General features: G+C 42.0%; 1 protein-coding gene across 1 annotated transcript in view; it reads right to left on the bottom strand.

Moving 5' to 3' along the window:
* Positions 1 to 355: 355 nt before the first annotated feature.
* The window catches only part of LOC124594202 (protein takeout-like), a 32,491-nt gene continuing 5,262 nt past the window's right edge, over positions 356 to 27,584 (bottom strand). Inside the window, exon 3 of the mRNA XM_047132561.1 lies at positions 356 to 510. Within this exon, the coding sequence (XP_046988517.1) occupies positions 356 to 510 (155 nt within the window). The remainder of the gene's footprint in view (positions 511 to 27,584) is intronic.

The raw sequence follows: 27,584 nt of genomic DNA, 5'->3' as shown, positions 1-27,584 counted from the left end.
GCTCTGAAAAAGGAGAGTATCTGAAGGCTTAGCAACATTTTCACTCTTGTTTATGTTCTATTAACAATACATTCCTCAACTGTACAATGTCTTGTTGTTTTTACTTCTTTCATTATATAAACATAGCCAGTTAGTGACATCAAGCCCAGATTTCAGAACAAAAGGATTTAATTGTTTTAGATTGTGATGAAAGGTTACTTAATGAGCTGGGGGAAAGTGTTCCTGTAACAATGAAAAAAAAATATTGCTTAGACAGGACAATAGTTTTATTGACTGTGAAAAAAAAATTGCTTAGACAGGACAATAGTTTTATTGACTGTGATACACAGTGATATACTGTTTTCTTCATATTTCATTATTTTGGGAGCAGGATTTCATCATAGGGTATGACATTGGCAAAGCTGGTTAGGATTCTCTTCACAACTTGTATGATTGTCTCCTCAATGGGAGCACGGATTTCTTGCATCACATCTCTCCAGTTTTCATTGATGAATTTGTTGACAGAATCTCCTAAAAAGGGAAAGTGATAGTATTAAGTAACATATCAAATTGGCAGGCTTTTAGATTGGGAATGAAAGAAACATTCTGGTGCTGCAACTAGATTGCCAATACAAGAATATGTGTGAGTGACTTGTCCCATGATCTTCCTCTACTGATCTTTTAACTTGTGTTAGTTATATTTCTTATTCCAAGAGCATTCCTCTGAGTTTAGTAATACATTTAGGTATTTGTGTAACAAATTGTTTATCACTGGAACATTTCCTGACTGGTAAAAATTTAAATTAAGCCTCTGTATAAGAAGGTAGATGAATAAAAAGCATCAAACTTCCATCCAATTCCACTTTTGCTAGAATTCTTGAAAGTTTTAGAAGAGGCAATGTATGAGTGGCTTCTTAATTATCTCACTGCAAATACCATTAATATGTTTTCAAAGCCACAGTTCATACTTCCAAAGGGTGCTGATGTTGAGATAGCTACACACAAATACAATAAAAATATACTTAATTCATTAAACAATACATTTTAGACTACTAGCGGATTCTGTGAGCTGCAAAGATGTTCTACTATGCAATATCACTAGGATATTGTGGTATAACAGCAAGTGTCACAGAATGTTTCAAATTGTGTCTCTTGAATAGGAAACAGAGGGTATCAATAGGAGAGAGCCCTGTTTCAAGCTATCAGTTATCACCCAACTGGGAATTAATTACTTGTGGTGCCCCATAGGGCTCCAACTTAGACCCCTTACTTCTTCTATGTGTACGTTACTAGATGTTAAGTTTGTTTTGTTTGCGGATGATACCAACTTTGTAATTAATCACAAATCAAGTATAGTTTTAGAAATATTGATTAATGAAATTTCCATGAACATCAAAAACAGTTCCTAGTCAATTATTTCGTAGTATACTTAATAACAACACACTATAGGCAGTTCAGAAATTGTAAGACGTTTCCTCCCAGTACATGTCTAACCTTTGACAACAAGCAGATAGAAGGAGTTGACAATGTTATACTCTTGGGATTACAACTTCATAACAGATTGATCTTAGAGGAGCACACCACAGAATCGCTGAAACATGTAAAAATATATGCAACATGTATATTTCCAGTCATAGGCATTACAAAAATAAAAAAGCTAGCGTAATTTGCTTACTTTCAGTCCATAATGTTATGCAGAATAATTTCTTGCGTAGCTCATAAAGCCAAGCTCAAGTTTTCTGAGCCCAAAAGTATTTTATATGAATTATTTGTGGTGTGAACTCAAAAACATCCTCAGAGGCCGGTTCAGGGAACTGGGGGGAAACAGTAAGTAGACCAGAGATGAATGGAGAAACTTTCCAATGATGAAATGGGCCACAAGTTGCGAAAGCCGCTGACATAAGCGACTATTTGTGGCCCAGTGTCTGCAAATGAGCATCTTGGAAATGGTGGAGCTGGCTATCTGTTTGCATGCTACTGCCATCAGCATATATGGAAATGGTTGAGGGATAGTGAAGCCACAAGTAGATGAGATCGTTTTTGTGTCCGCAACTTGTCACAGATTGTGAAGGTCAGATGCTTCCTTGCTCTGTAAAGCAGGATGTATGGCGATCTGCAACAGATCTAATGACTGAGTACAAAGCAGGAGCAGACACAAGTGTTTCAGAGTGCACTGTTCAGTGAAAATTGTCGATGTTGTGCCCTGCAGCAGACAAACCTTACATATTTCTATATTGACCCAATAACTTCATCAATTATGATTGTGCTATGCGTGGGACTATCATGATTAGACTATGGATCAATTGAAACAGGTGTCCTAGTTGAATAAATAACATTTCATGTTACACAAGTTCAATGATCACGTCTAGGAGCACTGTCATCCAGAAAATAGATGCTTGAAACATTCAGTGTTTCACAGACACAGGCGAGTAGGGTTAGTGCTATGCTATGGGAGACAACCCCTCCATGAACCATGGACCTTGCCGTTGGTGGGGAGGCTTGTGTGCCTCAGCGATACAGATAGCCGTACCGTAGGTGCAACCACAACGGAGGGGTATCTGTTGAGAGGCCAGACAAACATGTGGTTCCTGAAGAGGGGCAGCAGCCTTTTCAGTAGTTGCAAGGGCAACAGTCTGGATGATTGACTGATCTGGCCTTGTAACAATAACCAAAACGGCCTTGCCGTGCCGGTACTGCGAACGGCTGAAAGCAAGGGGAAACTACAGCCGTAATTTTTCCCGAGGGCATGCAGCTTTACTGTATGATTACATGATGATGGCGTCCTCTTGGGTAAAATATTCCGGAGGTAAAATAGTCCCCCATTCGGATCTCCGGGCGGGGACTACTCAAGAGGATGTCGTTATCAGGAGAAAGAAAACTGGCGTTCTACGGATCGGAGCGTGGAATGTCAGATCCATTAATCGGGCAGGTAGGTTAGAAAATTTAAAAAGGGAAATGGATAGGTTGAAGTTAGATATAGTGGGAATTAGTGAAGTTCGGTGGCAGGAGGAACAAGACTTCTGGTCAGGTGACTACAGGGTTATAAACACAAAATCAAATAGGGGTAATGCAGGAGTAGGTTTAATAATGAATAGGAAAATAGGAATGCGGGTAAGCTACTACAAACAGCATAGTGAACGCATTATTGTGGCCAAGATAGATACAAAGCCCACACCTACTACAGTAGTACAAGTTTATATGCCAACTAGCTCTGCAGATGATGAAGAAATTGAAGAAATGTATGATGAAATAAAAGAAATTATTCAGATTGTGAAGGGAGACGAAAATTTAATAGTCATGGGTGACTGGAATTCGAGTGTAGGAAAAGGGAGAGAAGGAAACATAGTAGGTGAATATGGATTGGGGGACAGAAATGAAAGAGGAAGCCGCCTGGTAGAATTTTGCACAGAGCACAACATAATCATAACTAACACTTGGTTTAAGAATCATGAAAGAAGGTTGTATACATGGAAGAACCCTGGAGATACTAAAAGGTATCAGATAGATTATATAATGGTAAGACAGAGATTTAGGAACCAGGTTTTAAAATGTAAGACATTTCCAGGGGCAGATGTGGACTCTGACCACAATCTATTGGTTATGACCTGTAGATTAAAACTGCAGAAACTGCAAAAAGGTGGGAATTTAAGGAGATGGGACCTGGATAAACTAAAAGAACCAGAGGTTGTACAGAGATTCAGGGAGAGCATAAGGGAGCAATTGACAGGAATGGAGGAAATAAATACAGTAGAAGAAGAATTGGTAGCTTTGAGGGATGAAGTAGTGAAGGCAGCAGAGGATCAAGTAGGTAAAAAGACGAGGGCTAGTAGAAATCCTTGGGTAACAGAAGAAATATTGAATTTAATTGATGAAAGGAGAAAATATAAAAATGCAGTAAGTGAAACAGGCAAAAAGGAATACAAACGTCTCAAAAATGAGATCGACAGGAAGTGCAAAATGGCTAAGCAGGGATGGCTAGAGGACAAATGTAAGGATGTAGAGGCCTATCTCACTAGGGGTAAGATAGATACCGCCTACAGGAAAGTTAAAGAGACCTTTGGAGATAAGAGAACGACTTGTGAATATCAAGAGCTCAGATGGAAACCCAGTTCTAAGCAAAGAAGGGAAAGCAGAAAGGTGGAAAGAGTATATAGAGGGTCTATACAAGGGCGATGTACTTGAGGACAATATTATGGAAATGGAAGAGGATGTAGATGAAGATGAAATGGGAGATATGATACTGCGTGAAGAGTTTGACAGAGCACTGAAAGACCTGAGTCGAAACAAAGCCCCCGGAGTAGACAATATTCCATTGGAACTACTGACGGCCGTGGGAGAGCCAGTCCTGGCAAAACTCTACCATCTGGTGAGGAAGATGTATGAGACAGGCGAAATACCCTCAGACTTCAAGAAGAATATAATAATTCCAATCCCAAAGAAAGCAGGTGTTGACAGATGTGAAAATTACCGAACTATCAGCTTAATAAGTCACAGCTGCAAAATACTAACACGAATTCTTTACAGACGAATGGAAAAACTAGTAGAAGCCAACCTCAGGGAAGATCAGTTTGGATTCCGTAGAAACACTGGAACACGTGAGGCAATACTGACCTTACGACTTATCTTAGAAGAAAGATTAAGGAAAGGCAAACCTACGTTTCTAGCATTTGTAGACTTAGAGAAAGCTTTTGACAATGTTGACTGGAATACTCTATTTCAAATTCTAAAGGTGGCAGGGGTAAAATACAGGGAGCGAAAGGCTATTTACAATTTGTACAGAAACCAGATGGCAGTTATAAGAGTCGAGGGACATGAAAGGGAAGCAGTGGTTGGGAAGGGAGTAAGACAGGGTTGTAGCCTCTCCCCGATGTTGTTCAATCTGTATATTGAGCAAGCAGTAAAGGAAACAAAAGAAAAATTCGGAGTAGGTATTAAAATTCATGGAGAAGAAATAAAAACTTTGAGGTTCGCCGATGACATTGTAATTCTGTCAGAGACAGCAAAGGACTTGGAAGAGCAGTTGAATGGAATGGACAGTGTCTTGAAAGGAGGGTATAAGATGAACATCAACAAAAGCAAAACGAGGATAATGGAATGTAGTCTAATTAAGTCGGGTGATGCTGAGGGAATTAGATTAGGAAATGAGGCACTTAAAGTAGTAAAGGAGTTTTGCTATTTGGGGAGCAAAATAACTGATGATGGTCGAAGTAGAGAGGATATAAAATGTAGGCTGGCAATGGCAAGGAAAGCGTTTCTGAAGAAGAGAAATTTGTTAACATCCAGTATTGATTTAAGTGTCAGGAAGTCATTTCTGAAAGTATTCGTATGGAGTGTAGCCATGTATGGAAGTGAAACATGGACGATAAATAGTTTGGACAAGAAGAGAATAGAAGCTTTCTAAATGTGGTGCTACAGAAGAATGCTGAAGATTAGATGGGTAGATCACATAACTAATGAGGAAGTATTGAATAGGATTGGGGAGAAGAGAAGTTTGTGGCACAACTTGACGAGAAGAAGGGATCGGTTGGTAGGACATGTTCTGAGGCATCAAGGGATCACCAATTTAGTATTGGAGGGCAGCGTGGAGGGTAAAAATCGTAGAGGGAGACCAAGAGATGAATACACTAAGCAGATTCATAAGAATGTAGGCTGCAGCAGGTACTGGGAGATGAAAAAGCTTGCACAGGATAGAGTAGCATGGAGAGCTGCATCAAACCAGTCTCAGGACTGAAGACCACAACAACAACAACATGGGAGACAATCACCATGTCTAGGCCACAAAATTATCCTGTTCTAAACTCAACGGAACACTTCTGGTATGCTATTGGGTGCCAGCTTCAGGCTCACAAATAAACAGCCCATAATTTATGGGAACTGCATAATAAGTGCATTGACAGATGGTGCTGGATACCTCTGGAAACCTACCAAGGACTTATCGAATATATTCCCTGCATAATTTCTGATGTATTGCTTTCTAAAGGTGTGACAGTATGCTATTAAGTTGGTTTTTGGCTCGTCAATAGCATAGGAAGATCTAAAACCAAGACCCATAACGTCAAAATTAAAAGTGAGGGCAAAGTGATAGAAGATGCTCAACAGGTAGCCAATATACTCAATGAATATTATGTGAACATAGCACCAAACCTAATTAAAAGTCTGTGCAATTCAAACAACAAAAAGTACCAACTTGTGAAAAGACAAAGTTTCTGTGCCCAGCAACAGAATGTGAAGTTACAAATACTATTAATAAACTAAAAAATAAAACATCTTGTGGTCCTGACGGAATTCCAGAAAAGGTAATCAAACATAGTTCTACTAGTATAGATACTCACCTAACTGACATTATTAATACTTCTTTCAGGACAGGAGTGTTCCCATCAAAACTAAAACTCTCCATAATAAAGCCAATTCAGAAAAAGAATAGCACAGCTGACATAAATAATTATAGGCCAGTGTCATTATTGTCAAGTTTCTCTAAAGTAATTGAAAGAGTAATGTATGAAAGGCTAGCTGACTTTCTGAGTAAAAATAAAATACTGACTAATGCTCAAAATGGGTTTAGAAAGAACAGATCCACAGAAATGGCAGTCTTCCAATTCATGAAAATGTTTCTAAATGCCTTGGACAAGAACGAATTAAGCTGTGGGATATTCTTAGATTTATCTAAAGCATTTGATTTAATTAGCCATGACTTATTGCTTACGAAACTAGAATTTTATGGGGTCCGAGGACTTGCCTTCAAATGGTTCAAGTCCTATCTCTCTGATAGACAACAGACAGAACAAATATGTCATGAAGGCAAAGAGTATCTTTGAGATAAAAAAAAAGCTATTGAGTCCCCCAGGGTTCTGTGTTAGGCCCTCTGTTGTACGATTTGCCAAACCATCTGACAGTTGCAGAAACGGTGATGTTCGCTGATGACACTAGCATTTTTATAAAAGGATACGCTGAGGATAATCTACAACAGAGTGTCTCTAGGACAATAAATGAGACAGGAAAATGGTTTAGCTATACTTCTTTGATCATAAAAAAGGATAAAATGGTATTGATGAATTTCAGTAATATTAAAAGTAAAGCTAGAAGAAGAGTACAAGCTGAGTTAGCAAACTATGTTATTGCACAAGCTCCATACACAATATTCCTCGGTACATGGGTGGATGAGCACATGAGATGGGAAAAGCATCTATAAGTTTTGAGTAAAAAATTAAGTAAATGCTATGTGCTAAAAATGCTTTGGGAATGTTGCAACATGAATCATTGCTGTGTGCCTATTATGCTTACATGAACGGTTTCCTTAGATATGGTGTGATCTTCTGGGGAAATACAGGTATGGCAAAACAAGCCTTCAAACTTCAAAAAAGGGCTATTAGAATAATGAAAGGGGTTCCCTGCAGAGTGTCATGCAGGGAAATATTTAAAGAATTCAAAATAATGACTAATTCTAGCTTATACATCTATGAACGTGTATGATTTCTGAAAACTCACCAGGAATTTTCAACATTAAATAATCAGGTTCATAACCATGAAACAAGGAACAGGGATGATTTTCACAGAGACACCCACAAAGGAAAAGTGTAAACTACCAGCCCAAAATACTTTTTAGTGAATTGCCTTCTACAATAAAGAAAATTAAAGAATTTCATAAATTCAAGGTAGATCTTAAACAATTTATACTAACACATAGCTTTTATAACATTGAAGAATATCTGAATATGGAAAAGTAATATTATTTGTATATACTGACATAAAACATTTGTATTTATTATCCAAGTTTTTGAAAGATAAGAAACTATATTGTAATTGACTAAACTCATACAATGTATATAGTTAACAGATGAATAAAGAGATAGATTGATTGATTGATCTCTCTGTGTGTGTGTGTGTGTGTGTGTTCATCTCATACCACACGATTATGTAGTCTCACGTTATACATGGATTTATAAATGCAGCAACACTTATTACCTTCAGGGTAGGAAAGAGCATAATCAAGATTATGAAAAGAATTGAGGGGGTTCAAACAAGGTATGGTGGTACTGGCTTTCAATTTGGACTTTCTGTGAGAGCTTAAATGTTCCTTGGTTGAGTGTTAACGATATTATCGTGAAGTGGAAAGTCGAATAGAGAAGTAAATTTAATCATCACTCTCATTATGGGTTGATAATCTCAGTACCAGTCACTATTCATCTTTGCCATCAGTGGAATAGGCATGTGACGAATTTTAGTCATGCCAATGCATAATTGCTACTGGTCTCAGAAGCAGTTCCACAACGTGATTTAAAGTGGTTGCATCAGTGCCATCACTGGTCTGTTTTGTTTTCAGGATGTAAACTGTCTGCTATGGTATTTAATGTCCAATGTTTTTCTCCCAATATGTTGATGGTATTAGCTGACCAAAACCGGTAGTCTAAGAACCAAAACTTTTGTAATCGGTGGCGGAAATAAAAGAAATTTATTCTAATCATCAGGATTTACGTCTACATCTACATAGATACTCTGTAAGCCACCGTATGGTGCATGACGGAGGGTGCCCTGTACCACTACTAGTCATTTCCTTTTCTGTTCCATTCACAAATAGAGCAAGGGAAAAACGACTATCTATGTGCTTCCCTATGAGCCCTAATTTCACGTATCTTATCTTGGTGCTTGTTACATGCAATGTATGTCGGTGGCAGTAGACTCATTCAGCAGTCAGTTTCAAATGCCGGTTCTCTAAATTTTCCCAATAGTGTTCTTCGAAAAGGACGTTACCTTCCCTCTAGGGTTCCTCATTTGAGTTCAGATCTATCGGTAACAAATCAGGTAGCTTTCCTCTGAATTGCGTCGATGTCCTCGTTCAATCTGATCTGGTACGGATCCCAAACACTCGCGCAGTATTCAGGAATAGGTAGCACCAACGTTCTATATGCCGTCTCCATTACAGCTGAACCACACTTTCCTAAAATTCTCCCACTAAACCGAAGTTGACCATTCGCTTTCCCTACCGCAGTCCTCACATGCTTGTTCCATTTCATATTGCTGTGCATTTTTAAACGGTGTGACTGTGTTAAGCAGTGCACTACCTATCCTGTATCCGAACATTACAGGTTTTTTTCCCTACTCATCCGCATTAATTTACATTTCCCCACCTTCAGAGCCAGCAGCCATTCACCACACCATCCAGAAATTTTGTCTAAGTCACCTTGTATCTTCCTACAGTCACTCTACTTCGACACCTTATGGTACACAACAGCATCATAAGGAAACAATCGCAGATTGTTGCCCACACCGTCCACCACATCATTTATGTATGTAGAGAAAAACAGTGGTCCTATCACACTTCCCTGAGGCATTCCTGACGATACCCTCATCTCTGATGAACATTGGGCATCGAGGTCAACGTACTGGGTTCTATTATTTAAGAAGTACTAGAGCCATTCAGATATCTGTGAACTTACTCCTTATGTTTCTAGCTTCGTTAACAACCCATAATGAGGCATCATGTCAAATGCTTTGCGGAAATCTAGAAATAAAGAACCTGCCTGTTGCCCTTGATCCATAGTTTGCAGTGTATCATATGAGAAAAGGGGAAGCTGAGTTTTGCAGGAGCGATGCTTTCTAAAACCATGCTGATTCGTGGACATAAGCTTCTCAGTCTCAAGAAAATTTATTATATTCGAATTGAGAATATGTTCAAGGATTCTGCAGCATGCCAAAGTTAGGGATATTGGTCTGTAGTTGCGGGTCTGTTCTTTTTCCTTTCTTTCACACGGGCGTCTCCTGCACTTTTTTCAGTCGCCTGGGACTTTGCAATGGGTGAGAAATTCACGATAAACCCACCATGGTAGCCGAGCGCGCTAACGCGCTGCTTCCTCGACTTGGGTAGGCGCGCCGGCCTCGGATCGAATCCCCCCGGCGGATTAACGACGAGGGCCGGTGTGCCGGCCAGCCTGGATATGGTTTTCAGGCGGTTTTCCACATCCCACTAGGTGAATACTGGCCTGATCTCCACGTTTCATCTCAGTTACATGCCTCGCAGACATTTGAAACACATTTGCACTATCTCACGATGTACACTAGATGCAGCCAGTTATGGTACACTGATTCCATCCTGGAGGGTTCAGGGTGGCAGCAGGAAGGGCATCCGGCCATCCCTAACACTAACATTGCCAAATCCGTTGTAACCACGCCGACCCTGCGATCGTTGTGGGGCTATGGCGTAAGCGAAAGAAAAGAAATTCACGATAAATGCAAGCTAAGTAAAGGGCCAATGCTGTAGAATACTCCTTGAAAAACGGAATTGGGATTCCACCCAGGCCTTGTGACATTTGTTTTCCTCCTCCAATTATTTCTTTACATCAGGGATGCTTATTACTATGTCGTCCATACGGAAATTGTTCGGTAGTCGAACGACCGTTTGTTTGTGCCCTGGACGAACGATTCGTTGAACGTGAAATTTAAGACTTCGGCTTTCGTTGTGCTATGTTCAACTGTCACACCATACTGGTCAACAAGTGACTGGATAGAAGCGATAGACCCGCTTAGCGATTTTACATAGGACCAGACATTTGCCAGGTTCTCTGCCAGATCTGTTGCTAAGGTATGACGGTGATAGTTGTTGAACGCTTCATGCATATATCTTTTCACAGACGCACATATATCTACTAACCGTTGCTTGTCGTCATTTGCGTGTTCTCTCTCGAACCGAGAGTGCAACAGCCTCTGCTTTCTCAGTATTTTCTGAATCTCGTTACTAAACCATGGCGGATCTTTTCTGTCCTTAATCCAGTTACTAGGCACATAATTCTCCAGATTACGATTTAAAGTCTGCTTGAACTTTGCTCATAAGTCCTCTACGTCAATCTTACTTGAACTAAGTGAGATGCTAACAACTGCTGTTCTATCTAGCAGAAACACTCTCATAGTTTCTTGACTGATTTATTAACTTTGGTAACCATAGTTACTTTAGCGACATCATGATCGCTAATCCCTGTTTCTATACTGACATTGTCATAAGATCCGGCCTATTTGTAGCTACAAGGTCTAAGATATTTCCACTGCGTATGGGCTGGCGAGCTAGCTGCTCAAGATAGTTTACAGTAAACGCGTTCAAAAGTCTTTTGCACAATTGTCTGTCAGTACCCCCCGCAATGAATCCACAAGCATCCCAGACTATATTCGGTAGGTTAAAGTCGCCTCCAACTGGTACTGCATGATCTGTGTATTTGCTCGCCATTGACCGTAGACTTTCTTTGAATGATTCTAGAACTGTCACAGCAGAATCGGGTACCGGTAAAAAATCCAACAACTAACTTGGATTCACCTAGACCAGTTACACACGTCCAGATAATTTCAAAGTCATACTACAGATAGCCGTACCGTAGGTGCAACCACATTGGAGGGGTATCTGTTGAGGGGCCAGACAAACATGTGGTTCCTGAACAGGGGGAGCAGCCTTTTCAGTAGTTGCAGGGGCAACAGTCTGGATGATTGACTGATCTGGCCGTGTAACACTAACCAGAACGGCCTTGCTGTTTTGGTACTGCGAACGGCTGAAAGCAAAGGGAAACTACAGCCGTAATTTTTCCCGAGGGCATGCAGCTTTACTGTATGGTTAATGATGATGGCGTCCCCTTGGGTAAAATATTCCGGAGGTAAAATAGTCCCCTATTCGGATCTCCGCGCGGGGACTACTCGACATCGTTATCAAGAGTAAAAAATAAATTCTTTAAGGTTCGGCGATGACACTGTAATTCTGTCATAGACTGCAAAGGACCTAGAAGAGCAGTTGAACGGAATGGACAGTGTCTTGAAAGGAGGGTATAAGATGAATATCAACATAAGCATAACGAGGATAATGGAATGTAGTCGAATTAAGTCGGGTGATGCTGAGGGAATTAGATTAGGAAATGAGACACTTAAAGTAGTAAAGGAGTTTTGCTATTTGGGGAGCAAAATAACTGATGATGGGCGAAGTAGAGAGGATATAAAATGTAGACTGGCAATGGCAAGGAAAGCGTTTCTGAAGAAGAGAAATTTGTTAACATCCAGTATTGATGTATGTGTCAGGAAGTCGTTTCTGAAAGTATTTGTATGGAGTGTAGCCATGTATGGAAGTGAAAAGTGGGCGATAAATAGTTTAGACAAGAAGAGAATAGAAGCTTTCTAAATGTGGTGCTACAGAAGAATGCTGAAGATTAGATGGGTAGATCACATAACTAATGAGGAGGTATTGAATAGAATTGGGGAGATGAGAAGTTTGTGGGACAACTTGACTAGAAGAAGGGATCGGTTGGTAGGGCATATTCTGAGGCATCAAGGGATCACTAATTTAGTACTGGAGGGCAGCATGGAGGGTAAAAATTGTAGAGGGAGACCAAGAGATGAATACACTAAGCAGATTCATAAGAATGTAGGCTGCAGCAGGTACTGGGAGATGAAGAGGCTTGCACAGGATAGAGTAGCATGGAGAGCTGCATCAAACGAGTCTCAGAACTGAAGACCACAACAACAACAACGTCAATTCGACCTTAATAAAGACAATATTTTTGTCGACTGCAATAAACACACCCCCTCCTATAGCCTCCAAACTGTCTATCCGATGTATGTACTACGAGTCGCTAAATATCTCACAGTTTTCCACTTCTTGTGTTAGCCAGCTTTCGGTCCCAAGAATAATTTGAGAGCGAGAGATTTCCTGGAGGGAAGTAAATTCGGGACCTTGTTACGAATACTTCGGCAATTTACTGATAAAATTTTGATAGTCGAAGTGTCTTTACTCTGAACGCGGTGTGACTTCTCTTGCTGCATATCGACTGGCGAATGTTCATCAGAGTACCTCAAACCACCGTCTAATCTTCAATATTTTTTATGAAAATGTTGAAATCTGCCTTATTTGTGGAGAATTTGGACAAAAGGACAAAATGAACTGTGGTACAGATGCGTGTATTACACAGGGTGCTCATTTAGACTGAAGACCCTGAAATATCTCGAAAACTACACATCTGATCAAAAACAAAAAATATAATTCCAATTTGTATATCTTGGAGGAGGACATCCAACGATGCCACACCCGACCCTCTATCCTATCCCGTGCATCGGTGGTGGTGGTGGTATGGCGGGGGGACAACTTTGAAACCTTCAATTGGAACACCCGTTTTTTATTGCAGATTACGATTCTATGGCAAAATGTACATACGTTTTGTCCAACGCATTTTCTTTTTTTCCCCACAGATGCTGTAGTCAGAGGAATAGAAATGGGTACACGATCATAATTTACGACACACTATTCGATGGCCCTTCAATATTCAGTGGCACGTGGGATCCCATCTCCAAGCTAGGACAGGCTAGTATTTCATAACTTCTAATTGGAAACCCGATTCGCAACGTTGTATTTTTCCGACACATCGAACCGGTAGTACTAGACGCGCCACAATGGCCATACGGCGAACTACGACGTATCACAAAAGGCAGTACACAGCGACCGGAGCACATGCATCATGCAGACGTAGAACGGATAGCGGCTCTATACATTACAATACTTGCGCAGTGTTTATTGCCTGCACATCTACCTAGCATTTGGAGAACAGACGTGCAAATGGTCGATAACCACAAAAGAAAATTTCAAATGATCCTGATTTAGGGAGAATGTAGGAGAAATGTTGAAGATGCTGTTGCCTTGTATGCTGAGCGTTTTCCAGCGAAAATACGATCATTTTTATTAAATTTTCTTTACAGATTGCAAAAATTTCCAAAATCTGTGTAGAAAAAAATTGCAGAAAGGTAGTTTTTGCCGAGGGGTGTGGGAGGGGAGAACCGCTTTGGCATTGCTACCAAGGGGACAGGATCAGCGCGGTGCAGCTCTGGTATCGCGTGTATTTGTGCAAGATAGGAAAGACCCATTGTGGTTCGAAAGCAATTATAGGAAGCTGCTATGAAAGCAAAGAATGCTTCACTGCAGCTTTAAACGTAGCAGGCAGACGTGGTGGCCGAGCGGTTCTAAGCGCTTCAGTCTGGAACCGCGCGACCGTTACGGTCGCAGGTTCGCATCCTGTCTCGGGCATGGATGTGTGTGATGTCCTTAGGTTAGTTAGGTTTAAGTAGTTCTAAGTTCTAGGGGACTGATGATGTCAGCTGTTGAGACCCATAATGCTCAGAGCCATTTGAATCATTTTTAAACGTAGCAAAAGTTTCATAGACAAATAAAAACGAAACAAAGCCAAAATAAACATAAGAAGACCCTTGTGTGATGCATTCAGTGAACTTCAAAGCAAAATTATATCTACCGATCTGAAAGAAAATACTGAGACCATTTGGTCTATATAGTTCGTAAACAAATCAAAGCATATGTCCAGGCACTCTGTGACCACAAGCGCAGCGATGCAGGAGATGACAGAGGGAATATTGAAATACTAAATTTATTTTCCAAAAACTGTTTCACCGAGGAAAATCATACTGCAGTTCCTCCTTTAAATCATTGCAAGAGCATCAAAAAGACATATCGAAATAACTGGCTACAGGATATAAAATTAACTGAAGCCAGGAAACAGAGGAAACATGATTGTATGTATGCAGGTGGAGTACCTATACGATTCTGCATTGAGTTATGCTTACCATACGGGATTAGCCTGGGCAGTCCTGGTTCTTTACTGCAGTCTGGGGTAATGTCCAGTATTGCAGAAATGTCCAGGGTTTGAGAATTTTTTTAAATCTTAGACATTCATGTTCAACATGGTGTTTTTAAACATTCTCTTACTGGCGTCCCTCGCTCAGCCGACCTTTCCGCAGGCACGGACATCGATGGAGAGTCGTGGCTTTTCACTTAGTCATTTGGCAACACAACGGGGGCAACAGGTCCACATTATGTGATCAAAACCATCCGGACACCCCAAAAACATACGTTTTTCTTATTAGTTGCGTTGTGCTGCCACCTACTGCCAGGTATTCCATATCAGCGACCTCAGAAGTCATTAGAAATCATGAGAGAGCAGAATGGGGCGCTCCGCGGAACTCACGGACTTCGAACGTGGTCAGGTGTTTGGGTGTCACTAGAGTCATATGCCTGTACGCGAGATTTCCACACTCCTAAACATACCTAGGTCCACTGTTTCCGATGTCATAGCGAAGTGGAAATGTGAAGGGACACGTACAACACAAAAGCGTACAGGCCGACCTGACTGACAGAGACCGCCGACAGTTGAAGAGGGTCGTAATGTGTAACAGGCAGACATCTATCCAGACCATCACACAGGAATTCCAAACTGCATCAGTATCCGCTACAAGTACTATGACAGTTAGGCAGGAGGTGATAAAACTTGGATTTCAAGGTCATAAGCCACGCATCACGCCGGTAAATGCCAAACGACGCCTCGCTTGGTTTAAGGAGCGTAAACATTGGTCGATTGAACAGTGGAAAAACGTTGTGTGGAGTGACGAATCACGATACATAATGTGGCGATACGATGGCAGGGTGTGGGTATGGCGAATGCCTGGTGAATGTCATCTGCCAGCGTGTGTAGTGCCAACAGTAAAATTTGGAGGCGGTGACGTTATCGTGTGGTCGTGTTCTTCATGAAGGGGGCTTGCACCTTTGTTGTTTTGCGTGGCACTATCGCAGCATAGGCGTACATTGATGTTTTAAACACCTTCTTGCTTCCCACTGTTGAAGAGCAATTTGGAGATGGCAAATGCATCTTTCAACACGATCGAGCACCTGTTCATGATGCACGGCCTTTGGCGGAGTGGTTACACGACAATAACATCCCTGTTATGGACTGGCCTGCACAGAGTCCTGACCAGTATCCTATAGAACACCTTTGGGATGTTTTGGAACGCCAGGCCTCAGCGATAGAGGTATCGATCCTCTCCTCAGTGCAGCACTCCGTGAAGAATGGGCTGTCATTCCCCAAGAAACCTTCCAGCACCTGATTGAACGTATGCCTGCGAGAGTGGAAGCTGTCATCAAGGCTAAGGGTGGGCCAACACCATATTGAATTCCAGCATTACCGATGGAGGGCAACACGAACTTTTAAGTCTTTTTCAGCCAGGTGTCCGGAGATTTTTGATCACATAGTGTTTAAGTTGCTATTTGCAAAGAAACTTGTAAGACATTTTCCGCCATGTGTCCGGATGCTTTTGATCACATAGTGTATGTTATACTCGTGTGTGAAGTAACTTCCACATGTTTTTGATCTTTTTAATTTCTTTTCCTTCTTTGTCTCATTGTTTAGCGAGGGGTAAAAGAAAGTGTGTATTTAATGTTAACCTGTAACAGGGATACAAATTTTTGAAACTTTGTAATGATGGTAGCAATTAATGTTTTCATTGCACTCTACGTACTCGAGAATTTTCTGTTGCACAGAAAGGGAAAGGTTGATATTAAAGGCATCTTCTCCAGTTGAGAATTTTTTTTCGATTATGGGGAACATTTGGTCTGCAGAAAGGGGTAAACTTTCAGTTCCTATTGTTAAACATTTGCCAAATGTTAAAATTAATTCAGGGCATTCTTGATGTCAATGTTATGATGTAATTAAAACAAACAACCCATTTATGAAAGACTCATGTCTAGAGAAGTACACAACTGAATAAATAAAGGTTAATGTTTCAGTAAACTCCTGAGACTTTTAAGTAATTTAAGAACTATGTCCTGAGTTGAGTCCAAACTAAATGTGGCAATATATCTTCGGTTCGACTCAATAAAATATGAAAAGTCTACATAGAATATGTGAAAAAACTTGGTCCTTTCCTAACGACAGTGTAATGTTGGTCACTGGAGGAGTAAAGTAATGGAGAAAAAAGAGCAGCTCATTTCTGTTTTCAAGAATGGTTGTCGAAAAGACGCATAAACTATAGATCCACATCGCTGACATGGCTTGTTGTAGAATTTTGGAACACTTTTTATGCTCACATATACGATATTTCTGCAGACTGAAAATGTGCGCTGTAGGAATCAACATAAACTCCACAAGCACCAGTCATGCGAAACCCATCTCACTCTGTTTATCCACCAGACTCAGAAGGCAGCAGACGCCACAGCACCCAAGATGATGTCGTGTTTCTTTTCTTTTAGAAGGCAGTTTCACCCAGTGAACAAAATGTGACCACATAGAATATCAAACCAGAATTGTGAATGGACTGAAGAGTTATTAGCAAACAGAACACAGCATGTCACTATTAATGGACAGATATATTCAGATGTAAAAGTAACTGTAGGTGTACCTCAGGGAATTTTGTAGTAACACTGCTTTTCACAATATATATAAATGACAGAGTGGAAAATGTCAGAAGTTGCATAAGTCAATTCGCAGATGACACTGTTGTATACAGAGAAGTTGCAATCGTAGAAAATTGTAGTGAAATGCAGAAAGACACGCTGAAGATCAACGCTTGGTGCAGGGGTTGGCAGCTAAAGAAATGTGACATACAGCGCATAAATAAACAGAAAGACCAACCAGAGCATGATTACATGGTGGCAGAACAATCATTAGAAGCAGTCACATCCATTAATTTTCTGTTAGTGTGAGTACGGTGGGATTCAAAGTGGAATGGCCACAGAAAACTAATAGCAGGCAAGGCAGATGACACACAGTGATTCATTAGAAGAATCATCAGGCATTGTAGTCCACCCATGGAGGAGGTAGCTTACAAAGCCCTCGTCCGATCAGTAATTCAATATCGTTCATCAGTCTGGGATGCGTTCCAGATAGGATTGATAGAAGAAATGTGGAAGGTCCAAAGAAGAGCAGCACGTTTGTTTACTGGCTAACGCGTTGCTTTCCCAACTGCAGTGGAAGATGCTACAAAGGAGACATTGTGCATCACGGCGTGGTTTACTGTTAAAATCATGAGAGTGTACGTTTCTGCAAGAGTCAATCGATATGTTGCATCCTCTCACGTATATCCTGTGAAAAGGTCGTGAATTTAAGTTTAGAGGCACTCGAAATCACACAGAGGCTTATCAGCAACCATTCTACCCGCGGGCCGTTTGCGACTGGAACAGGTTGCGACTATGACAATCCCGTGAGTCAAACAGTTTTCACTGAGGTAATAAAAGTCATGGGATACCTCCTATGCAGCAGTCGGTTAATTCTGGCCCAAATAATAATGGTGAAACAACTGGCAACTGACTCTTAGTCCATGTCTACATCCATCTACTTTACTCCAAACCAGTGTAAAGTGCATGGTAGAACACATAATTATCCCGTTGTATCGCTGTTAAGGTTTCGTACCCTTCCGATTGCATAAGGAACGTGGAAGAATGACTGACTGAAAGCCCCTGTGCGCACTGCGGGAGCCATACGTAGTTGCCAGTAATATACCGGTATTCCTAGAGCTCGCACGTGATACTGGCTCTCGACACATTTTACGAAGGGTTTCGGGGGATAGCTGATATTTTCAAGCGCACAGCAGTTCATGTATTTCAGCGTTTCTGTGATAATCCCATGAGTCAAACAGTATACACTGAGGTAGTAAAAGTCATGGGAAACCCCCAGTGGAGCATCTAGACATTTCATGGACTCAACAAGACATTGGAAGTCCTCTGCAGAAATATAGAGCCATGTTGTCTCCACAGCCGTCCATAACTGCAGAAGTGTTTCCTGTGCAGGAATTTGTGCACGAACTGATCTCTCAATTATTTCACATATATGTACAATGGTATTCATGTTGGGCGATCTGGGTGGCCAAATAATTCGCTCAAATTATCAAAATGTTCATCAAACCAATCGCAAACAGTTGTGGCCTGGTCATATGGTGCATTGCCATTCATAGAAATCTCATCCTTGTTTGGGAAGATGAAGTCTATGAATGGCTGCGAATGATTTCCAAGTGGCCGAACATAACCATTTCCAGCCAATGGTCAGTTCAGGTGGACCAGAGGACCCAGACCATTCCATGTAGACACGGCCCAAATGGAAGCAGTAGCAGCTTGCACAGTGCCTTGTTGACAACGTGGGTCCATGGCTTCGAGGGGTCTGCGCCACACTCGAACCCTAACGTCAGCTCTTACCAATTGAAATCAGGACTCATCTGATCCGGTCACCGTTTTCCAGTCGTCTAGGGCCCAGCCAATATGGGCACAAGCTCAGGAGAGGCGCTAAACGTGATGTGCAAAGCCACTCGCGTCGGTCGTCTGACGCCATAGCACGTTAACGCCAAATTTCGCCGCACTGTCTTAACGGATACGTTCGTTGCCCACAGTGTTTCTGCAGCTGTTTCACGCAGTTTTCCTCGAATGACAACTCTACGCAAACGCCGCTGCTCTCGGTCGGTAAGTGATGCTGTCGGCCACTGCACTGCCCGTGGTGAGAGGTAATGCCTGGAATATGTTCTTCTCGGCAGTGTGGGTCATGGAATATTGAATTCCCTAACAATTCCCGAAATGGAATGCCCATGCGTCTATCACCAACTACCATCCTGGGTTCAAACTCTGTTAATTCCCGTTGTGCGGCCAAAATCACAACGGACACCTTCCAACATGAATCACGTGAGTGCAAATGACAGCTCCGCCGAACCGCGTGAGGTGGCGCACTGGCTAACACACTGGACTCGCATTCAGGAGGACGACGGTTGAATCCCGTGTTCGGCTATCCTGATTTAGGCTTTCCGTTATTTCCCTAAATCGCTCCAGGCAAATGTCGGGAGGGTTCCTTCGAAAGGGCATGGCCCACTTACTTCCCCGTCCTTTCCTAATCCGATGAGACCGATGACCTCGCTGTCTGGTCTCCTCCCCCCAACCCAACAGCTCCGCCAATGTCGTGCCCTTTTATACCTTGTGTATGCAATGCTACCACCAGGGAGGCGCAGAAAGCTATGCGCAGAAAGCAACGTGTTTTCTCAGTTGTGCGCATGACGTCACGGTGGAAGCAGCTGTGCCAAACAGTACACAGTTCGAATTGTGTGTGATTGTTTTTCTTGTGTTGTTTTGTGTTTGAAGGAGTATTTTGATTGAGTTCTTTCTTCTGAGGTACTCAGTCAACGGCGGAAACATTCGGAATTCGGGAGTGTTAACGGTTTTTGCTGTAATTGATATTTGAATCGGAACTGAAATAGTTAGCGATAGTGGACAGCGGAATCAACATTGTGTTCGCCAGCTCTATAGTTTATGGTTCGTCCTGTGAAATTCTTATTGGAGAATCTACAAGTGAGTCTGAAAATTAATTTTTACAATGCCAGGTTGTGCTGTAACGGGCTGTTTTTCCTACAACTGGAGCACAAAGGGAACTGACGTAATGTATCACAGTTTCCCGCGTAATGATACATTATAAAAACTATGGTTGTCGAAATGTTGAGGGAAAGACAGTGTAAATGTTGCGCATGCAAGAATATGTTCTCGCCATTTCGCAGAAACAGATTACTTAAGGGATTTACAGTCTGAATTGCTTAATTTGCCCCGAAGAAGAATGCTCAAGCCAGATGCAGTTCCTTCGCGCAATTTGCCGTGCAGTAGTGCGACTGTCAATGTGTCACCCGCAACAGAAGACAGAACCAAACGGTATAAGAAACGAGAACTACATAAGAAATCTCTGGAAAAGCTGTCACCAAATAAGAAACATCATAATAAGAGCACATGTACAGATGACAGTTTTTTTTTTTTTTTTTTGAGGCACAGATAAAGTTACTTTGATGAATACTATAGCGGCTTTAGAAAGAAGGAATGCTGTTCTTACAAACAAGTATGTTCAACTTCGAGCTCTTAAGTAAATTCATTTCAATGTGATTAAATGAATAGTTTCTGATTTATTTGAGCCGAGGTTTCGAATTTCAAGTGTGTGTCAGTGTGGTTGTGTTCTGACATTTTACCGATGTGTGAGGCATAAGCTGCGAAAGAATATAACTCATCAGTTTTAACTGTAATATTTTAGCAGCAGAAAAGCAGTTTAGACATCTCATTTCTGGTATAAACAAAATCTTCCGCCAAGAACTTGACGTAAACGCGCATGCCGTGTCGTCTGCTTGTGAGCGCTTGCTTCCACGCTGACGTCACTAGGCCAGCCAATGGCAGAGCAGAGCGCTCACTGCCCAACCTTATTATTTAGTAACCTTGACTACCACAATCTGTGTCTGCGCCTATCGCTATCCGATGACTTTTGTCCCTTCAGTGTACATTCGTGCTGGCTGTCCTTCTCCACGTATGTTAAATACGTAAGATGGATCGTACAAGTGTTGTAGACTGGTACACTTTTCATGTAGATAAATGCTTAGTTGTGCCCTTCAGACAACGTAAAAGTGGAGCGTCTGTTGGTTACCAGGTTACTGAGTCACAACTAGAGCCAGTCATAGCATGCAGTCATTTGTGAGTAGCTATGTGTAGAAATATGAAGTGGAACGTTCGTATTGGCATATTTGGAGGAAAAGCGATTCATTGATAGGACACTAATAAACTGACGTTTGCATATAAAAGATATTTCTTACAAAATATTTGTATGGCCTATGCCTGAATATCGTTCACCAGTGTGGGACCCACCGATGGACTAACAGAATGATACTCAACATTTTTATTTATTTATTTATTCATTCGCCTTTGAACATTTTGTGTATTATTGGTGTAAATATTTACATATAAAACTAAGAGAAGGGATACTTAAAATTTCATAATGTTTACATCAATGGTACAGCGCTACTCATAATCTCTGAATTATGTAAGCATGAACCTGTTAATAGACCATTTGATATAGATTATTAGTATTTGCTAGTAATCTGTAGTGTTACAATTTAGTTTGAGAATAATGAGTCAGAACTTCGTATGTCACTTAAATTTGGTTCCTATTACACTTTTACTGAGTAGTATGTTTTTTTCGTAAATCACTCTGCTAAAACAATTTTAAATGTGCTCTAGGGGACACAATGGTTAGTTTTTTTAAGTCTGTTGAAAACTCTGAGACCAAGTTGTTTGTCGGTGATATGAACCTTAAGGAGCCTACTGTAGGGTAAATTAATTGATTGCCCATTTCTTATATTGCGTTAGTGTTTTGACAACCTAAAATTAAAACTAATTAAATTCTTTTTAACACTGAGGAGACAACTATACACAAACAGGCTAGGTAGTGTCATAATATGAAGCTCTTTGAAATGATTTTAAGTGCTTTTGTTGGAATACGTGCCTTTACACATCTGACAGCCTCTTTTTGTCATTTGAAAACAATTTTTGAGCCAGGGCAGTTACCCTACAGAAGAATTCCATAGGTAAGGTGGGAGTGGAAAAATGCAAAATATGCATACGGTAATAGACTTTTGCTTACATTTTTCCTCAGTTTACACAACAGGTGAATCACTCTAGACAGTTTGGAGCACAATTTTTCTGCGTGACTCGCTCAGCTGAGTTTCTCATATATGTGGAAACCCAATAATTCAAATATTTTGGAATCGTCGTGACAACACTTGAATTGAAGACAATGTCTTCAACGTAATTACCATTATTTTCCAAACAATTTACCTGGAACCAGTTAGTGCATCTGTCCATTGTTGTATCTGCGTCGTCTAGCAGCTCCTCTAAATTATCAACTTGTGCGAACAGAGTTGTATCACCTGCTGATGACCTCATAACTTTAGTTCCATAGTGCTCAGATCCATTTGATCAATTTTTTTTGAAACATGCGTCTCCACCACCGCTGAGAAAGGCTAAGACTCTTCTATCATTGGGCAAAATGATGATTGGTTTTTGGGGCTGCTAGGGTGTGGTACTAACGGATTATGCTCATAATAAGCTACCCATTTCAAGGGCATACTACCGAAATCTCCTAACGAGTATGCAGGCGGCTCTGAAAATGAACTGTCGAGGAAAGGTGTCTAGGTCCTAGGGCAGCCTCTGGTGTCCCATGGGTCTGATTCTCATACTTACTTGAGTTCTTGAGGCGCACATGAAGTTTATTGGTGAATAATGCAGTGAAGAATTTTTTAACTGTTTCTCCTCTTATTTCATTCAGCACATTTTTTATTTAATATGCTAATAAAACCTTTTTTTGAGCCGATCATTATAAGTGCTCCATCACACGTTACTGCAGATTGAACGTTCTGTTAAGTTTTTCACTTCTTCAGAAATATCTTCACCAGTAGTGGTTCCTTTTGATAGCTGTGATGCTAATAATTCTTCCGTTATATTGCAGCCACCGTCTACACCACGAGCAATAACTGCTAACTGAGCTGCCCCTAACAAATCAATGTTCTCGTCCAAAGTGATCGCAAATGCTTCGAATGTGGCAGCAAAATCACAAACTTTGTCATCGGCCTTCATAACAATTGGTCGAATAACAGATTATCTCGATAAACTTATTTGTTCGGACTCTTTTTCTTTATAAGGATATAGTATATCTGCAGTGTCCAAGCGGCACTCCTTTACAAATTCACCCTCAGCGAGAGACTTAAACCATTAGACAGTTTTTTTGTTTATTATAAAACTAAGTTTAACCGAACTGTCGCACTGTGTCCTCGATTTGGCAAAATATTACTGTTGCTTGTGCAAATTGGAAATGGATATTTTAACTTCGTCTTTCTACAAACTGTTGTTGAGTTAAATGTTTCGTAGAAAAGTACATTTGCGTACCATGTTAGTTCACAAGGAGTAATGATTCTCTAAACAACAAACAAACAGGTTTATCTTTGTGCACTTTGAAGAAATAATTAGCCGGCCGGAGTGGCCGTGCGGTTCTATGCGCTACGACCTGGAGCCGAGCTACCGCTACGGTCGCAGGTTCGAATCCTGCCTCGGGTATGGATGTGTGTGATGTCCTTAGGTTAGTTAGATTTAATTAGTTGTAAGTTCTAGGCGACTGATGACCTCAGAAGTTAAGTCGCATGGTGGTCAGAGCCAAAGAAATAATTCGTCTATTTCTCCTAATGACGGCATTCATTATCTAGTTTTCCATCGTCAGTAAAAACGCATGTAAACACTTGCATGAAATTAACAAACTAGCACAGAACTGACATCAGATAACTAATTTGTTCAGCAAGTTCTGACGTCTGCTGCCGTTGTCAAATCGTCGCATTTCGCGAATAGTCGGTAATCTTCGTGCCGCTGTTGCCTATTAACTACTTTTGTGATCTATCAGTGTGTAGTACAGACGTTGGCAGTAAGCAGCAAATGACCTGCATTTGTGCTCAGCACTGATCCACAGGCGAGAATACTTCTCCCCGCAACCCTTCAAAGTAGTAAGCTGTTTCCCCCACTTTCCGCGCACTTGGCCCGTAACTTCGGGCTGAGACTGGACAGGTGTTTCTCTTTGTTGTTAAAAATCCAGCGGCGGTGAAATGGCTCTGCATATGCACTGAGTAATCAAAACTTTCACTGGTCTGCGTAATTAGCCGTAAATCCGAGTACAGTCGAGCGTCGGTGGGAATGTCCGAAAACGTGTACCGGACGGAGTCCAATGCGAGCGCCTATTTCCCTCTCTCTCTCTCTCTCTCTCTCTCTGTCCCTCACGAATTTCTTCTACAGGCCTGACTGGAACCAACAGCGGCCATCCCTGTCCTAGGATGTGGTTTTCTCCACGACAACGCCCAAGCTCATCCTGACAGGACACATGCACACATGTTGCAACAATATTTTGCCTGTTCCAACTCCAGTCCCCCTCTCCCCACCAACATTCTCGCCATATTAAACCCAGTGCCTTTTCCTCCCTTGCTCAGATGAAGAAATCATTGCGTGACAGACATTTACACAATGACTACAAAGTAATTTTCGAGGTGTAAAGTTTCCATAACAACTAAAATGCAGAGTTCTGCTACCAAAGTCTCCGCCCAGTCATCCATACTTGGGAAAAATTTGTCACACTGAAAGGTGAATATGCAGGGAAAAAACAACACCATCACCAGGTTTGATGGTCGCAGTTTGATTTTTTGAAGTGTTAATTTAAACTTAATGACTATCCCTCATACTGACCAGTGTAATGTCATGGAAATATACTGACGGAAAAAAAATCACAACACCAAAAAAATGGAAATGAGCGTACGGCATTGTGGGCCGAGAGTCCCCCTTTCGAGGGCGTTCGGCCGCCGAGAGCTAGTGCTTATTGCATTCGATGCCACATCGGACGACTTCCGCGCTGGAGATGAAATGATGATGAGGACAACACAACACCCTGAGCGGAGAAAATTTCCTGCCCCAGCCGGGAATCGAACCCGGGCCTCTGAGCGTGGTAGGCGGTAACGCTACCGCTACGCTACGGAGGCGTTGGACGACATAAACGGAAGTTGGTAGACGTGTTTCTACAGCTGAAAGGTGAAGTTTGTTCAGATTTCGCGCCAGACGCGTAAAAGTTGGCTCAAATGGCTCTGAGCACTATGGGACTCAACTGCTGAGGTCATTAGTCCCCTAGAACTTAGAACTAGTTAAACCTAACTAACCTAAGGACATCACAAACATCCATGCCCGAGGCAGGATTCGAACCTGCGACCGTAGCGGTCTTGCGGTTCCAGACTGCAGCGCCTTTAACCGCACGGCCACTTCGGCCGGCCGCGTAAAAGTGCATTAGTAGCGCCACTATGAGGATGAAAATCAGCTTTGCTATATATACACGCTGTAACGGTCGTCAACGTTAGTTACCTTTGAGACTGTCCGCCCCCACAGCTGAGTGGTCAGCGTGACGGATTGCCGTCCTACGGGCCCGGGTTCGATTCCGGGCTGGGTCGGGGGTTTTCTCCGCTCAGGGACTGGGTGTTGTGCTGTCTTCATCATCATTTCATGCACATCCGGCGCGCAGGTCGCCCAATGTGGCGTCGAATGTAATAAGACTTGCACCAAGGCGGCCAGACCAGCCCTGCAAGGGGCTTCCTAGCCAATGACACCAAACGCTCATTTCCATTTTCATTTACCTTTGAGATTGGACGTCGTGAACTGAAGCTGATGTTAGTCAAGAGTATCTATAAGGCCAGAAAGACGCCATTATCAGCACCTCGCAGAGTTTGAACGAGTCGTGTAATAGGTTTACGACAAGCTGGATGTTCTTTCTACGATACTTCAGAAAGTTTGGTTCACAGGTAGATGCCATGTTTCTTGACTTCCGCAAGGCGTTCGATAGAGTTCCCCACAGTCGTTTAATGAACAAAGTAAGGGCATCTGGATTATCAGACCAGTTGTGTGATTGGGTTGAAGAGCTCCTAGATAACAGAACGCAGCATGTCATTCTCAATGGAGAGACGTCTCCCGAAGTAAGGGTGATTTCAGGTGTGCCGCAGGGGAGTGTCGTAGGACCGTTGCTATTCACAATATACATAAATGACCTTGTGGATGACATCGGAAGTTCACTGAGGCTTTTTGCGGATGATGCTGTGGTATATCGAGAGGTTGTAACATTGGAAAATTGTACTGGAATGCAGGAGGATCTGCAGCGAATTGGCGCATGGTGCTGGGAATGGCAATTGAATCTCAACGTAGACAAGTGTAATGTGCTGAGAATACATAGAAAGATAGATCCCTTATCATTTAGCTACAATATAGCAGGTCAGCAACTGGAAGCAGTTAATTCCATAAATTATATGGGAGTACGCATTAGGAGTGATTTAAAATGGAATGATCATATAAAATTGATCGTTGGTAAAGCAGATGCCAGATTGAGATTCATTGGAAGAATCCTAAGGAAATGCAATCCTAAAACAAAGGAAGTAGGTTACAGTACGCTTGTTCGCCCACTGCTTGAATACTGACTGCTCAGCAGTGTGGGATCCGTACCAGATAGGGTTGATAGAAGAGATAGAGAAGATCCAACGGAGAGCAGCGTGCTTCGTTACAGGATCATTTAGTAATCACGAAAGCGTTACGGAGATGATAGATAAACTCCAGTGGAAGACTCTGCAGGAGAGACGCTCAGTAGCTCGGTACGGGCTTTTGTTGAAGTTTCGAGAACATACCTTCACCGAAGATTCAAGCAGTATACTGCTCCCTCCTACGCATATCTCGCGAAGAAACCATGAGCATAAAATCAGAGAGATTAGAGCCCACACAGACGTATACCGACAATCCTTCCCACGAACAATACGAGACTGGAATAGAAGGGAGAACCGATAGAGGTACTCAAGGTACCCTCCGCCACACACCGTCAGGTGGCTTGCGGAGTATGGATGTACATCTAGTAGATCTGTAGATCTAGAATGTAGCTACTGTACATGACTGCATTGGTCAGGAGGATGTAAAGTAGCAAGAAGACGGGACTCCTGACGGCCACGTGGCACTATCGAGAGGGAAGACCATCGTGTTCGGTGTATGGCTCTGGCGCATCGTACTCCATCTGCAGCCGCAGTTTGAGCAGCAGTTGGCACCAAAGCGACACAACGGACGGCTACAGATCGATTACATGGAGGGCTGCTCCGAGCCAGGCGCTTTGTAGCGTGCATTCCACTGACCCTCCAAGACACAGACGTTTGCGACTTCAATAGGGTCGTGCGGGAGTTCACTGTAGGGGAGGGTGGAGGTCAGTTGCGCTTTCTAATGAGAGCTGGCCCTGCCTCGGCGCCAGTGATGGGCATGTGTTGCCTCACAACCAGGTTTCATCTCTCAGAATTGTTAGAGAAGCATCTGACCGGCCCCTACTGGAGAATGAACGTCGACTTTCAGATGGTTGTTGTGCTGTGACTCAGACCTGGAGCCTGTTTTCCTTTATGCCGGTTTCAACAGATCGATTTACCGCTGGTACAAATAC

This window comes from Schistocerca americana, chromosome 2 (genome assembly GCF_021461395.2).
Source record: "Schistocerca americana isolate TAMUIC-IGC-003095 chromosome 2, iqSchAmer2.1, whole genome shotgun sequence".
Taxonomy (NCBI): domain Eukaryota; kingdom Metazoa; phylum Arthropoda; class Insecta; order Orthoptera; family Acrididae; genus Schistocerca; species Schistocerca americana.
The sequence above is the reverse complement of the archived record's forward strand: the minus strand, read 5'-3'. Positions and strand labels throughout refer to the sequence as shown.